The sequence below is a fragment of the Limanda limanda genome, chromosome 1 (genome assembly GCF_963576545.1).
Source record: "Limanda limanda chromosome 1, fLimLim1.1, whole genome shotgun sequence".
NCBI classification, from domain to species: Eukaryota; Metazoa; Chordata; class Actinopteri; order Pleuronectiformes; family Pleuronectidae; genus Limanda; species Limanda limanda.
This window is the reverse complement of record NC_083636.1, coordinates 31,488,733-31,502,631: the sequence shown is the minus strand read 5'-3', so window position 1 is coordinate 31,502,631 and position 13,899 is coordinate 31,488,733. Positions and strand designations below refer to the sequence as shown.

General features: G+C 43.2%; 1 protein-coding gene across 2 annotated transcripts in view; it reads left to right on the top strand.

Moving 5' to 3' along the window:
• The window catches only part of ctif (CBP80/20-dependent translation initiation factor), a 47,810-nt gene extending 34,458 nt beyond the window's left edge, over window positions 1–13,352 (top strand). For both annotated transcript variants that reach the window (XM_061077658.1, XM_061077650.1), the window contains 4 exons: window positions 558–857; window positions 3,445–3,600; window positions 7,970–8,023; window positions 9,857–13,352. In XM_061077658.1, coding sequence (XP_060933641.1) covers window positions 558–857; window positions 3,445–3,600; window positions 7,970–8,023; window positions 9,857–10,078 — 732 coding nt within the window. In that variant the 3' untranslated portion in view covers window positions 10,079–13,352. The remainder of the gene's footprint in view (window positions 1–557; window positions 858–3,444; window positions 3,601–7,969; window positions 8,024–9,856) is intronic.
• The last annotated feature ends 547 nt before the right edge of the window (window positions 13,353–13,899 follow it).

Here is a 13,899-nt window from a genome sequence, read left to right as displayed (position 1 = left end):
AATACAACAGGGTCAATCAGTTGCATGTCACAAGCCACCGATTGGGATTCTTGTCATTTTACATCATGTCCATACAGACGGTGAGTTTAATTTGTCATACTGGTGCGCACGGTGATTTCCAACCAGGAGAACTCAGATTGTAGAGTAGCTTAAAGGTTCAGTCTGTAGAATCTAGTGATTGCACGTGGTGAAGTGGGATGTTGCAGCTGAATCCCACTCAACTCACCCTCCCCTTCCAAACAAGAGAACCACTGGTAGCCTTCAGTTGTCACAAAAACTCAAGAGGTGTTTAGTTTGTCCAGTTGGGATTGTCTGGTTGACAAAAAGAAACCACGGCATCAGAATATAAAAACTGTAAATATATATAGATAAAAATAGTTTCATAGAGAAAATATACTAATGGCCTAAATCTTCCTCTCCTTAAAAGTTTTTCTATTGGTTTATTTAAATTGTTTCATCAGCTACCATAACACATGGGAAAAATTGGCTCACATAATTTATTTTGTCCATGGAAACTTCCAGACTGTCAAATGACCAAATCTACCTTCCCCTCTCAGGAAGAGGCTCGTGTGGAGGCGTCGGGCTCTGGGTCCCAGAACATGGACCGGCTGGTGGACCTGCTCAACAGCATGAGGAGCAACAGCAGCGGCGTTGAGCAGCAGCTGGCCTCCTTCATGGAGGAGGCGCAGTGCTCGGCCCGGTCCGAGGAATCCCTGACGCAGGTGGTCCGCACAATCTACTGCAAGGCTGCGTCGGACAGGAGCTTCGCCGCCACTGCCGCAAAGCTCTGCGACAAGATGGCGCTGTTTATGGTGGAGGGGACCAAGTTCAGATCCCTGCTGCTCAACATGCTGCAGGTGAGAGCGCTGGGGAGGAAACCGGTTGGTTGTAGATGCAGCGGTGACGAGAGCTACTGTAGTTAATGTTTTTAAAGATAGGTTGGATGCAGGTTTAAAAACAAAAAACACTTGTGTGTTTGCCAAAAGTGTTGCCAAGACCAATTATTTTCAAGGCAGATTTGATTAATTCCTCCTAATATGAATAACTGCATTCTTAATAATTAATTTAGCTTTTACCTTCTGGGTTTGTACCCTCATGGTTGAATACATCATTGTATGTCGCTTCGGATAAAAGCATCAGCTAAATGAAATGTAATATAGCTACTTTAGTTACCTGTACCGACGGTGTTTGTAATGCCGCCGATCCAATCTCCAAATAAGAGGATTGTCTGCGGCAGTGAAGACTAAATTAATCTTAAGATTGTTTGATACTGTAAGACCATTTTAAACTCAATTCTAAACCTGCAAATGTCTTGAAACAGGCTTCTCTTAAAATACCTTTTTAAAAGCTCATAAGAAGATAATAGCACTTAATAAAACAGTAGAAGTTTTTGGTAAACATTTAATTGTTTATGCTACACACTAAGTTTCAATCCACTTCAGTTTTATGAGCAGCACTTCCAGGTGGAAGCCAACTGTGTGTGTGATGTTGTAAATGTCAGTGGGCAAAGTAGCTCCCCGAGGGAGGGAGAGAGAGAGAGGCCGAGAGAGACCAAGACCTCACCGTTCCAGTCTCGCACCCATGATGAAAACATCCTCTCAGCTGTTAGATATTTCACTGCTGCCCTCCCCCTCTGCGTCCCTCATGAGCTTGCTATTCCCAGGTGTCGTCCCCCCGCAACGACACGGGCCAGTGCCTTGCTACCTCTCCCTGTACGCTCCCCCTCTCTCTCTTCACCACGCTCCTCCCTTTCACCCCTCGCTCCAACCTGAGAGACAAACAACGTCGCCAGAGCGGCAGACAGTCTAGAAGTAAGCAAATAAGAGATACGTGCTGTCTTCAGATGACATTCACAGTCTAAATGTTAACCCACCTGCTGCCTCGCCATGTCTCCTCCTTTTCTCCTCTCCCACTCTTTAACTCCTACTCCTTTCTTTCTCCTGTAGACGCTCTTCCTAGCTACACTTTCTTTCTTTTTTTCCATTAAACACATCTTTCATTAGATGTTGGGATTTTTTTATCAGACTCAGCAGTAGTGAACCCTGCTTTAATCCTTTTTCACCCCTCTTTCCACTTTTTATTTATTCCCCCTTTATCACAGCTGCATGGTCCCCTTTTAATTCCCACTTCCCAGCTAGCGTGGACCCCCTCCTCGTCTTTGACATTTCGCCCTTTTTTGCTTTAAAACATCTTAAATGTCATAAGTGGGCTTATGAAGGGCATCCTTAATGATGTTGCCTCCAGACCCCTGGATCTCAATATGGGGGTAATTACTGTGCGGCCACTTTGCTTATTAAGAGACAGGCGTCAGGGTTTGTAGACGCTTTGAGTAAACATAGCCAGACTGTTACCTATGAGAGATACTCTTTATTTAGCACAGCTGAGATTAGTGACCTTTTTTTCCCCCCACTAATGCTGTTGCCTCCTGCTCCATCATCATTGTCTCTTACCTAACTTTTACTATTGCTTGTTGTCTTTTTTTGTTTCTTTGCTGCATGTATACCCTCCCCCTTTTGTCGGCTTGTCGTTTAAGTGTCAAATACCATGGTGATGTCCTTGGAGGTGTATGAGAGGCGTGTGTCGTTGTTTTTGAGTGTGTGTGGTATGTTTGTTTTTGACCGAGTGAATTTTCTGTTGGATCAAGGCTGCATATTCTGTGTTATGTCTGCACACATGCTGGCCTACAGCATTAGACTGCTCATGCCTCCTGTTCGCTTCAGTCCACAACAATGGCCAGTGCATGCTGGGAAAGAAAATCTGCACAGCCCAGTGGGTTGCTGTTAATAAAGCTTCAGTTTAACCTGCTGTGTAACATCTTTACAAGTGCACATTAAGCATTAACCCATATTAACCACGACACTTCTGCAGCTCTGGAACTGTTCGCTACCCTTCACTTTCAAACGGCATTACCATATTCTCCTGTACTTTTGGGAGATAAAAGAAATTAATGAATTTGTCAAATGTGTTTTTCAACTGCTTTTCGGCTTCAAGTACGTTAAGCTGCAAGGTTAATACATATGCCACCTACTAAATCTCCCCCATCAGAGGGACAGTAAAGATGTTAATGGTGATTACCTCCACTACTGATGAGTTTATGAAACACTTAAATATCCACCTACGTCTCGCCTACTTAAAACTTGAATTAGATGTTTAAAAAGGGACGGATTCAGTGTAGCGCAGCATGGTGGTGCCCTGTTGCCACAGCAAGAAGGTTCCAGGGTTTGGTTTTTCTGTGTAGAGTTTCATGTTCTCACTGTCTGCGTGGGTCTTTTGTTTGTTTGTCTCTGTATATTGGCCCTGTGGTACGATGGAGACCTGACTTCTGGCTTAATGTTAGCTGGTGATTGGCCCCAGCTCTCAATAGCTTTGGGGTATAGATAATGGATGACTGGAGCTTCAGTGCATCTTCCAAAATAAATAATTTCTTTCTCTATCTCCCTACAGACGGATTTCTCCCGTCGTGAGGGGCTCCAGCAGTTGGATGTCGAGAGGTGGTTGGGTTTCATCACCTTCTTGTGCGAGGTGTTTGGCACCATGAGGAGCAGCTCCGGGGAGCCATTCAGGGTACTGGTGTGTCCCATCTTCACCTGCCTACGAGAGGTTTGTACCTTTTTTTTGATCAATACGCATAGTCAATAACCAGTCGATCAACCCTACCCCGAGTGTCCACTAGTGAGAGGAAAGCGTCCAGCTGTGTCTGTGTATCTTGTCTGCTCCGATCGATGCCTGCTGTGGGCCAGTTTCCTGTTTTTTTTGGCCAGACCTAGTCTAGAGTCTAGACAACACAGTGGGGTTTGGTTAGTGGTGCTAGCAGTCAGGACGCTATTATTTCCAGGAAAGTACATGACCCCAGGTTCAGTTCCCATCAGTTGGTCATGCTCTCACACGCGCCATTGGAAACCACACGGGGCAGCCTCTGCAGACGCACAGTGATACAGAAGTGGTTTATAACAGATGGATTATTGAAAGGGGAAGCGACGGGGGTTTCAGTGGAGTGGGGGAGGGGGGGAGAGGAAGTGGCGGAGACTGTGGTCAGGTTGACAGTTGGTGCACAGGAAGTTTACTCATAGGTTGACAGGTAGAAGAGAAGAAGAAAAAGAGGGAGGGAGGTGGCAGAGTCTGGGAGTGAAAATCATTTTAATATGCAGGTTTGAAAAGAAATAATGGCAGGGTTGAGGCACGTGCCAAGGCAGTTTTACCGCCCACGTCCGCACCTTCGCCAGTCTGGCACTTAGCACACACCCTGCGTCTTGTTAACAAACACAGTCACACACACAACTAATTCCATCCACACCCCGTCTGAGTGTATGCCCAGGGCACTATCTCAGCTTGTTAGAAGACTCGGCGACAGTGTGGAGTAACCAGTCACAAAAACACACCTCCATATTCCAGCATCAGCCCCGGTGTCATGTACGGCCTGATGATGGTAGAGATAAGAACACACCTGTCAACATTTCAAAATATGTGAGGGAGGGATTGTGAATGTGTGTGTGGGCCCATATGCTTGTTTGGCAATCTCCATTTCCTAGAGCTATAGTTCTTGATTTTTATCCATCTGCTGTTTTGGCTATTCTTCTACAAGCTATGTGTGTGTGTGAGTGCATATGCAAACATATGTGCCTGCATGTGTGACTATGGCAGTGTAAGTATGTAACTGAAGTGTGTTAGGAAACATGTTTGCGTGTAAATGTATTGACAGTGAGCTCAGCCATTCATGACAGACAGGCTGTTATATTTAGAGTTAAAACCACAATTCACATGGGAATGCTGTAAATTAGATAATCCTTGATTGCGTCTGCATTCAGCGGCAATAAGATATTACAGTATCCTGGGTATTTAAAAATATAAACATACAATAAACACCGTAGTGTTTCCACCAGCATCACTGTCTGTGTGGTTAAATAATTGACAGAAACATTTGAATGTACTGTAATATAAATGTGAAATCTAAATTCAACAGTGATTTGATCTGTTATTCATATCAAACTGTTTGATTAGAAAATGTTACAAAAGTAATTTCTAATCTTTTTTGTTGAGGGTAGTTTCAGTAAGAAAAGTTTGAATCGAAAACGTTCCTTTCTTCTGCATGTTTATTGAACTTACTGTTTCTTACTGTGTTGCCGTGGTTACACAGGTTTGGAAACCTTGTGGTGAGTGCATAAATTTAGAACAGTGATGACAGTGAAACTACATGTGCATTTAATAAGTGAAATGAAACTATTCTGGCCAATAACAAGTACGTCTTCAACCCAGATCGTGTTAAAAAACATAACCTGTGCTGAACTAGATTATATTTTATCTTTAATCTAGATATTATCTTACCTTGAACGAGACAGAAATAACTAACAAATGTGTCTTTCTTAAGGCCAAAACGAGTTGGTAACTCAGGGGCTGGTTCCAGAGCACATTTAACCTTCTTTAACATGAACTTATTCCGTTTTTATTGAAGCAAGTGACCTGCAGAGAGGCAAACAGAGGACTTGCCTCTCTGCAGCAAGAGTCCTCGCAGTTCAAGACCCTCAACACAGAATATTTATTATACTGATTATTTACTGTACATCACATGTATGTTAGCACAGCTGGGCAGCTGCAAGTGTGTTATATTCTACTTTTCTGTTTGTGGAGCAGTTATTTACGTACAGCACTGATGCAACAGACACAGAGTAATCTTATGTAATGTAACTAAATGAAGCGCTGGTCCTGATACTAGACCTGCTGTTGCTATGCAACTATATGAAACCTGTTTAAAGTTGAAGTTGTCATAATCTTGATGAAAAATGTTTTTCCCCTCAGCGCTCGTACGTGCTTTCTTTTTAAGTGTGATGACAGGTTTCAACATATACAAACATAGATGTGTTTGAGTAATGAAGTGGAGCTGAAAGACAGACAGAGCCTCAGCAGAAAATGTACATGAATGAGGATGTTTTTCTAATTGACTTCACTCAGTGACTCGAGCTGTTGTTGTCGGGCCGGCTTCGTTTCTTCCAATCGATGCTACCACAGGATCCCAGCTGCCCTAGTTTCTACTGCTTTTTTTTGTTCCTGATCAAATGTTTGTTTGAAAGAAAAACAGTGGAAATGCAAATGACACAGAATCCCAAGGTTTCCCCGCGCAGCGAGCTTTGTTTCTCGATGATGTAACTAACCAGTGATGTGGCTGTTACCGTTTTTTCAGTTTCAGCCGAGAGAATGTGTGATAAGCACTCTCTCAAAATGAAAGTAACACGGAGTGATGGGGTGTGTGTAGTGATGGTGGAGGCACGCTATCGTATTGAGAACAGTCAGAGCGAAAGAAAAAGAAAATCAGATGTTGTAAGAGATGGAGAACTGATGATGATAAGTATAGATTAGACCATTTTTAATGCATCGAGCAAAACTTCACCCTCAGCTCCCCAGAGAACTCATTATGAGCTAATGCTGCTTGTCACACAGCTCTCCTTCTCTGGGAACGGCAAGACTTTTGTTCCCACATCAAGCAGCCATGCTGTCACCACACCCATCTAAGCATACTGAGGAGCTGACGTCTGCGCAACTGCTGGACCTGAATGATGGGTGGAATACCATTACGCTTACATTCTGGAAATGAAGAGGCCAGCTTGTGCCGAGTGGGGATCCTAGTGTCAGATGGTGGTCGTTTCCACCACTGCTTGTACGCAATTGCTAAGAGGAACTGCAGGTTCCAGATATTTGTGGTCACTTTGGTCTGATCACTCTCCATTACGGCTGTATCTGTCAGGTTTGGACAGCAAACTGCAGCCCGAGCTTCCATCAATTTCAGACATGAACTCGGGAAATAACCAGAACATTCAGGCAAGGGGTAGCTTCTGGGTCAAGCATGCAGGAAGCACTGTGGAAATCACATGATTTTGTAAATTGTACAATGGGATCTCCTTTATCATTAAAAGCTCTGTAATCTCATTTTCCCAGATTGACATCTCCACCTATGTTTTCGCTGGCTGTGATTATTCCAGACATTGTACTAGGAAGCTGGAAGGAAAACTTCCAGAAAGGGTCTAGAGCAAGTGACGGAGAGTTGCGTTCTCACATACAGAAAATCTTAGGAAAACGTGCAGTTCAGTTCATGACTGATTGCAGCTTATGTTTATCATCACTACGAGTAAATAAATATGAAAACAGAAACTAAAGATGATTCAAGTCATTCTACAATCTCAGCTCCTGCTTCTGAACTGTTTTTCCGTCTATTCGCTACATGATCTCACTCTCTAGTTTCATAACTACATGTCTGCACCCTGCATTTCTAACTTATTTTGCTCATTGTGCAGCAGGGCTACACTTCCGATGCTTAATTAGACATTACCCCTGCAAAACAACCTCCCCCTTCCTCCACTCCTACTTCCTCTCCTCCTTCAGGTTAATCAAAGTAGCACTTTGGAGACAGACTTGTGAGAAGTAAACCAGCCTCAGAGCTGTAAAAGGAGTGTTTAATCTCTAATCTGACAGTAAATGTCTATAGTTTCACATGGCAGCCTCTGTCTCATTGTTTGAAATTGGCAGTTGTGTTTCCATCGGTGCAATAGGGGGAAAGCCAGCTAACGTGTTTACCAGCTCCACCGTTTGTTTTTTGTTTACACTGTGTGTGTCTACTTGTGTTCGTGCAGTCGTGGTTGTGTGAATATATTGTGCATCTTGGTCTAATCTCAGATGGATTAGCAGGATGAGAGCGGGGTATGTTGTCTTCTAATAGTTAAAATGTCAGTGTTGAAAATGTTTACAGTCGGGATTATGTATTTTTCTTGTGAACTGTTTAACACACACAAACATTTGTGCTCACTAAATCTCCCCATTTGGCTTGTATCCAAATGTACACACATTTATACATCTGTTAGCCTGGTTAGATTTGACTCACTATGAAGGAAACCGTCTTGTTGCTACATTTGGATTTCTCATTATTTTTGTAGCTCTTTGCTTTGCAGTAAATGTACAAGTTATCTGTTCTTTTCTTTTTTAGCTCTTGGAGTCCACAGACATTAAGGAAGATGCAGTTCTCTGCTGCTCCATGGAGGTATGACACACACACACACAGACAGACACTAACCAACAGAGGGTGTCTGCAGGTTACAAGTTAAATTCAAAACTTGTTAAGACCATAATGTCAGATAGTCAAGACCGATGAATATGAAGGAATATCGCCCTCCCAGAATTTATCACACTTCCCCATAGTTATAGTAGAGAATTACCCTTAAAATGCAAAGTGATCTCTCAAACTACAGGCAGAGAGAGTATGTATCCATAAAATTGTTTGTAGTTTTATAAAATCTTGTTATATATTTGTGTCGTTGAGAATGAACTACAACAAACAGGGACATAACATTTCCTTGAGAAAAAAAAATCAGGTTGAAGCGCGCCTGAAGTGGTATTAAATTAACTTTCAAATAATTAAGACCAAAACCTGACGCATATTTATTGACCTCACAGAAACCCTAAAAACAAACCTTATTCATCAACACTCAAACAGATCTTTGAAGGGTTTGTCTCAATCTGAAGACTGACTTGTATGTCCTCACTCTAAAGGTTTTAAACTCAAATCATTCCTACATAAAATTGAAATTAATAAATGTAGAGGCAAGAGGCTGGATCCTCACAAGAGCCATTAAACATCACAACAAATGTATGCAATTTACAAATACCACCAACATACCTATTTAAACTCAAGACTGTAGTATTTCATTTTAATGCACAGTTGTAATTTCCATAATAATGGAAATAACTGTGTTTACTCCAGACCTGTTCTTCAGCCTCTGTACTTCAGCACATTCAATTTGAAATACAATAATGGACTCTACATTATAATGACAAGTCTCCACTTCAAACTGAGTAGGTTTACAAAGTAATAAAGCAAACAGAGTGTGAGATTCAGTGTTTTGGATTGTGTCTTTCATTATTCTGAAGCAGAATGTGTTCTGCCCGACTCCTCAGGGTCATGAATAATAAAGTTATGCAGGTGAATTTATGTAAAGTTATGGTTCAAATCGAACGGACTATTGGACGAGAGCGGATCGCATTGGAAACTGGAATGGCACTGAAACGAGCGACTACTTCTGCCCAATGCCCAACAGTTCCCTTAAATTCAATCAAGCTGCACCACATTGCACACACTTTTCAGTCTTATAAATATCAGATTTTTTCATTAAGATCCATGACCCATGATCCATTTTTCCTTCGTAAATCAGTGACAATCTAAAATAACAAAAAGCTCCATCTGGCTAAGTTAAGCCCCTTGTTTACTAAGAGCCACAAACAAATAGCTTTTTTCTGCAATGGAAATATTCATCATTCGCTTGTGGGTCAATTTATTCTACAGTAGACACAGATTTCTTTAATCGGCTCTGATTGGCAGTCATGGACACATGACACCCGGGTGAATGTGCTCATTTCTTCCTCATCTTTATTTTTGGTGTCTAGATTCACCATAATGATGCACATTGAACTCCTGGATGTTGGCTGCTTAACTAGCCATGAACGTTTGTGTACCTATTGTTTTTTACTTGGGAACAACATTTTTTTTATTCTTTGTCTCGTGCAAATGTAACACTGGCAAAAACAGCCGGTTGAGAGAGTTGCTCAGTTTCTGGCACAATGGGGACCAGAAAAAAGCAGAAAGGCCAACTCCTCTATTGGCAATGGGAAAAGAGTTAATCCCATTTTAAGTGGGTTTACTCACATAAAATCAAACAGACAAAACAAAATATCCTTGGGTGAAGACAGGTTAGCTCTGGTTAGCAAACATTTCCCAAAAGCTCAAACACACTTTGCAGTGTGGATTATTTATTTATTTCAGTGAGGAGCCCACACTCTCGCTCTGACTCTCTACCTCTGTCCCGTCTCTCTCCACCAGCTGCAGAGCACCGGACGTCTACTGGAGGAGCAGCTCCCTGAGATGATGACCGAGCTCTTAGCGGCCGTCAGGGACAAGATGCTCAGTCCAGCTGAGTCTCAGCTGACCCGCTCCCTCCTCATGGAGGTCATCGAGCTGCACGCGCACCGCTGGAGCCCCCTGGAGGCCCTCACCACCCAATACTACAACCGTACCATCCAAAAGCTCACCACCACTGCCTAGGTGCCAGCTGCCGCGGGAGGAGAGGAGACATTTTCCACTTGTGCAACAATCGGCTCTTCTAGTTTTTCCACAAAACAGGAAGTCAACTACATGCCACAAACTCACCGACATAATGCTTGACATGGTTATTGAACGCAACTGTACAATTCGATCATTTCACGAAGAAAGGTGAACACTGCCACAAACATACCAGCCACCGGACAGGTAGAGCTCAGCCACCCAGGCTACACGGCATGTGGTGTTCAAACAATGACGAGCCTGTCGTCTGACGCAGATTTGAGAAAACGCTGGTGAGTAGGTGGCCAGTGGGGGCCTGCTCGGCCACACGGCGCTGGGGAGCTCGTCTGGTTGTGGCTGCTTAGGGTTAAAGGAGAGAACAGACAAGAGAGGGGTCACACGGGGGAGATGAGAGGGCAGCAGCCTGTCTGTAGGGAATAGAGAGATCTGTACCCAAAGATGAATGGAGGGAGGGAGGGAGGTGGTCTGCGTAGTCTGTGTCAGCCTCTTCATTGTGTTCATTTGCCCCGCCACCCTCTCCTTCCCTCTGTGTCTCTCTCCATCCCCCACCTCTGTCTCTCCGTCGGCCCCTGGGGTCTCTGTGGCTGATAAAAGAGAGCAGGAGGCAGGGAGTAGACACGGTGCTGTCTGTCTGGGCCGTCTGCCCCGCCGGGCCAGGGAACCAGGTCAAAGGGTCTCGGTGTGGAGCTCCCCCCAGCTCCGCCAGCTCCTCCCTGCCTTTGTCTCCCCGACTCCCCCCTACTGCACCCCCCGTGCAGGAAGCCTTTTTGTGGGGATGAGACAGCGGGCCTGCTGGGCTGAGGATGAGGATCAGGCTGGGCAGAGTAGGTTGGCAGATGGCTGCATGAGCCCTTGTGAGACGACACACTCCGAACACGCCCCCACCTCCCTCTGGCTCCCCCAGCTCCTGCTTCCCGAGCTCGGCCCGGTGTAACCAGCAGAGGCAGCAGAAGTGGGGGGTGCGGGGTCCAGCATTGGAAAAGAATTAAAGCAGACACTGCTGTCTGATAATTCCTTTGTTTTCGTCCTACAGGGGAATGTCTCTTCTCCTCCATTGAGCCGTGCATGTCCATGCTTTGTTATCCACATCATTGATATTATTATATTATTTTTTTAAGTCAAGTCATTTATTGTTTTTATTGTTGTCTTTTCATTTTGAGGTCATGTTTTTACAATATATTGTACGTATGAGATGTAGCGGTAGGCCTTATTGCACAGGTTTGATTTGTTTTGCACTGTTTGGAGGCGATTTGCTTTTAAGGAAAATTCAAAATAAGTTAAAGTTTGAATTTGAGTCAGTGCTATTGGTATTATATGAAAAAAATGGGCTGAGCGGTTTTAGGATGTTTTAATGGACTAGTGGCCTTGTCAATTATCCATTTTTATAGGAGTGCTCTTGTTCCAGCGCCTGCTGACGACTAAACAGTTGGGCCTAATTCACATTGTTATATTGCTCAAGAAAAAGAATATTTGAAGATGAAGAAAAGATGTTACATTTAAAAAAAAAAAGAGCATGGCACACAGAGAAAAAGTGAAATGTTTCTTTAAACAAGCCATTCTTTGCAGTGAACATTTTGCAAGTGTTTGAAATGGATTCTTTTGAGGATCTTTTTGAGGAAAAAGTGACAACTATTAACCTGTGTATTTGAAGATGTCGAAAAAGCAGAACATCTTGTTATGTGACCACATTAGCTTCTCATATTTGACTATTTTCCCAGCTAACGTGTGTAATATGATATTGACATGACAAGCCAATCACGTACCATTTGTAAATGGGTTTGATATATAATCTGCATACAGTATATTTACAAGTATTTAATTGACATTGACTTAGAGGGGAATCGTGCTACAGAGATGTTGCACAGAGGATGAAGTGGCTGGTAGAAGTCAGCCTTCTAATGCATTTCTACTTGGAACTATGGCTACATCCATATTACTACGTTTCTGTTTGAAAACACATCAACTCTGCTACGGTCACGTCTGACGTCCACACAACTCCAGAGGTTTAGAGCCACTCACATGAAAAAGGTTGTAGTCTGGAAATTATGACGTTGACAGTCACGACACAGCTTTTGCTGATTCGTCAGGCTCCTGTCACATGACTCCCTCCAGAAGAAAACAAGCGGCATCAGCACCCGCCTCGGCTACCAGTGTAGAACGCAACATAGATAATCAATTACAAGTCCTTCTGACTGTTTTCTTTGCTTATACCTGTTGTAGTCTGCATTTGACCATGAAACAACTGTTTACATCTGTAGGAGACGAGCTATTATTCAAGGAATTCCTGTTTACACCAGCACATGCATATCCATTGTATGTGAGCGGTCATATGTGTTTTCAAGCATGTAAGCATTGGCCAGGGATTAAAACTAATACGGAGCCAAAACGGACGGTGGTCGTTCTATTTTGAGAATGCCATTTTCAAAAGGAAACGCTATTGTATGGATGTAGCCTTGATCATTGCTTGGGAGTCGCACACAAACATTACATACATGCTCGTGCTTCGTTTTCCATTGAATCTCTGTGGGCAGTTGTAGTTGTTTTTTATATTATTTTCTCTGTCTTGCATCAAGAATAAAAATCCTGTTTGGTAGGAACACAGCCCAGAAGATTAGTCAGGGTGATGACGGGTGATTTAAGCTCACACGTGTTTTTCTGAGGTTCGGGCTAATTATCTGTAAATGTGTGCGTCCACTTAAGAAGTGATTTGTTTTAATTGTCCTTTTGTTTTCTTTATTTTACTTTTAGGTTTCTATTTAAATTATATTTAGCTCATTTATATAAATATATATAATTTTGGGGGGGTTTTCTGAAACATCTGAAACTCTTGTGATACCTAGCTTGCTGGCAAGTGTGTAAGTGTGGTATTACCTTGTTTTAGTTTGTGAAAAGGAGAAAAAATGTAACAACCCATCGGCCAGTTACCATTATGCAAATAGTGGCTCGCTGCCACAGCAGATGGATGCAGGTGGGGATTTCCCCCTACCCCCCCACCTTCATCTGTGGCACTGGAACCTTCCCCCACCCCGCGTGACCTTAGACCCCTCTGCTCGGGTCACATGACTCTCGACGATTGAATGAGATGCACCTTTATTTGCATCTTCTCATGAATATTGAAAAACAAAATAAGGAAAACCAAGGCTCCAGTCGATGCACAAACAAGTAGATGGGCAATCTATGGGGTCACCTTGTTTGTTTTGTTTTTCTAAGCAACTGAAAAATAAACTAACTAAGGAGATTAGATGTGACGGAACAAGCTGGTGTTTGTTTTTCTGTCTGTTCACTTATCGGCACAGCGAGTCAATGTGCTACGATGAAGATATTCTGACATCACAAAAGAAAAACACACGCGTGCGGTTTCCTCTGCTGTTAGTAGATAGATGTGTAACTAATCCTGGCACCACAGTAGGTCATTATACTACCATTTCATACATGTGCACAGTGGAACGCCTCATTTACATGTCTTCGCCTTTACATCGTCACACATTAAGCAGACCACACTTCACAACTTTAACAGCAGTGTGTGTGTGTGTGCGTGTGTCATGCAGTGTGTCCTTGGCCACTGATTTGCCTTTGGTTAGCCCTGACACATGCCTGAGGCTTCCCGACTGCGGGCATCCCATCAGGGGCCCTCAGTGCCGGGGTTGCCTCCCCACTGTGGAACCCCATCCCTATAAAACTATAGGACGTCCTTCAGTACTCGTCCACATCAATCAACATAATCCCATGTGTCTGAATATTCCAATGCATTTGACAGGAGTGAAACACTTTAAATTTGCTACCGACACCATAAGGAGCTTTGT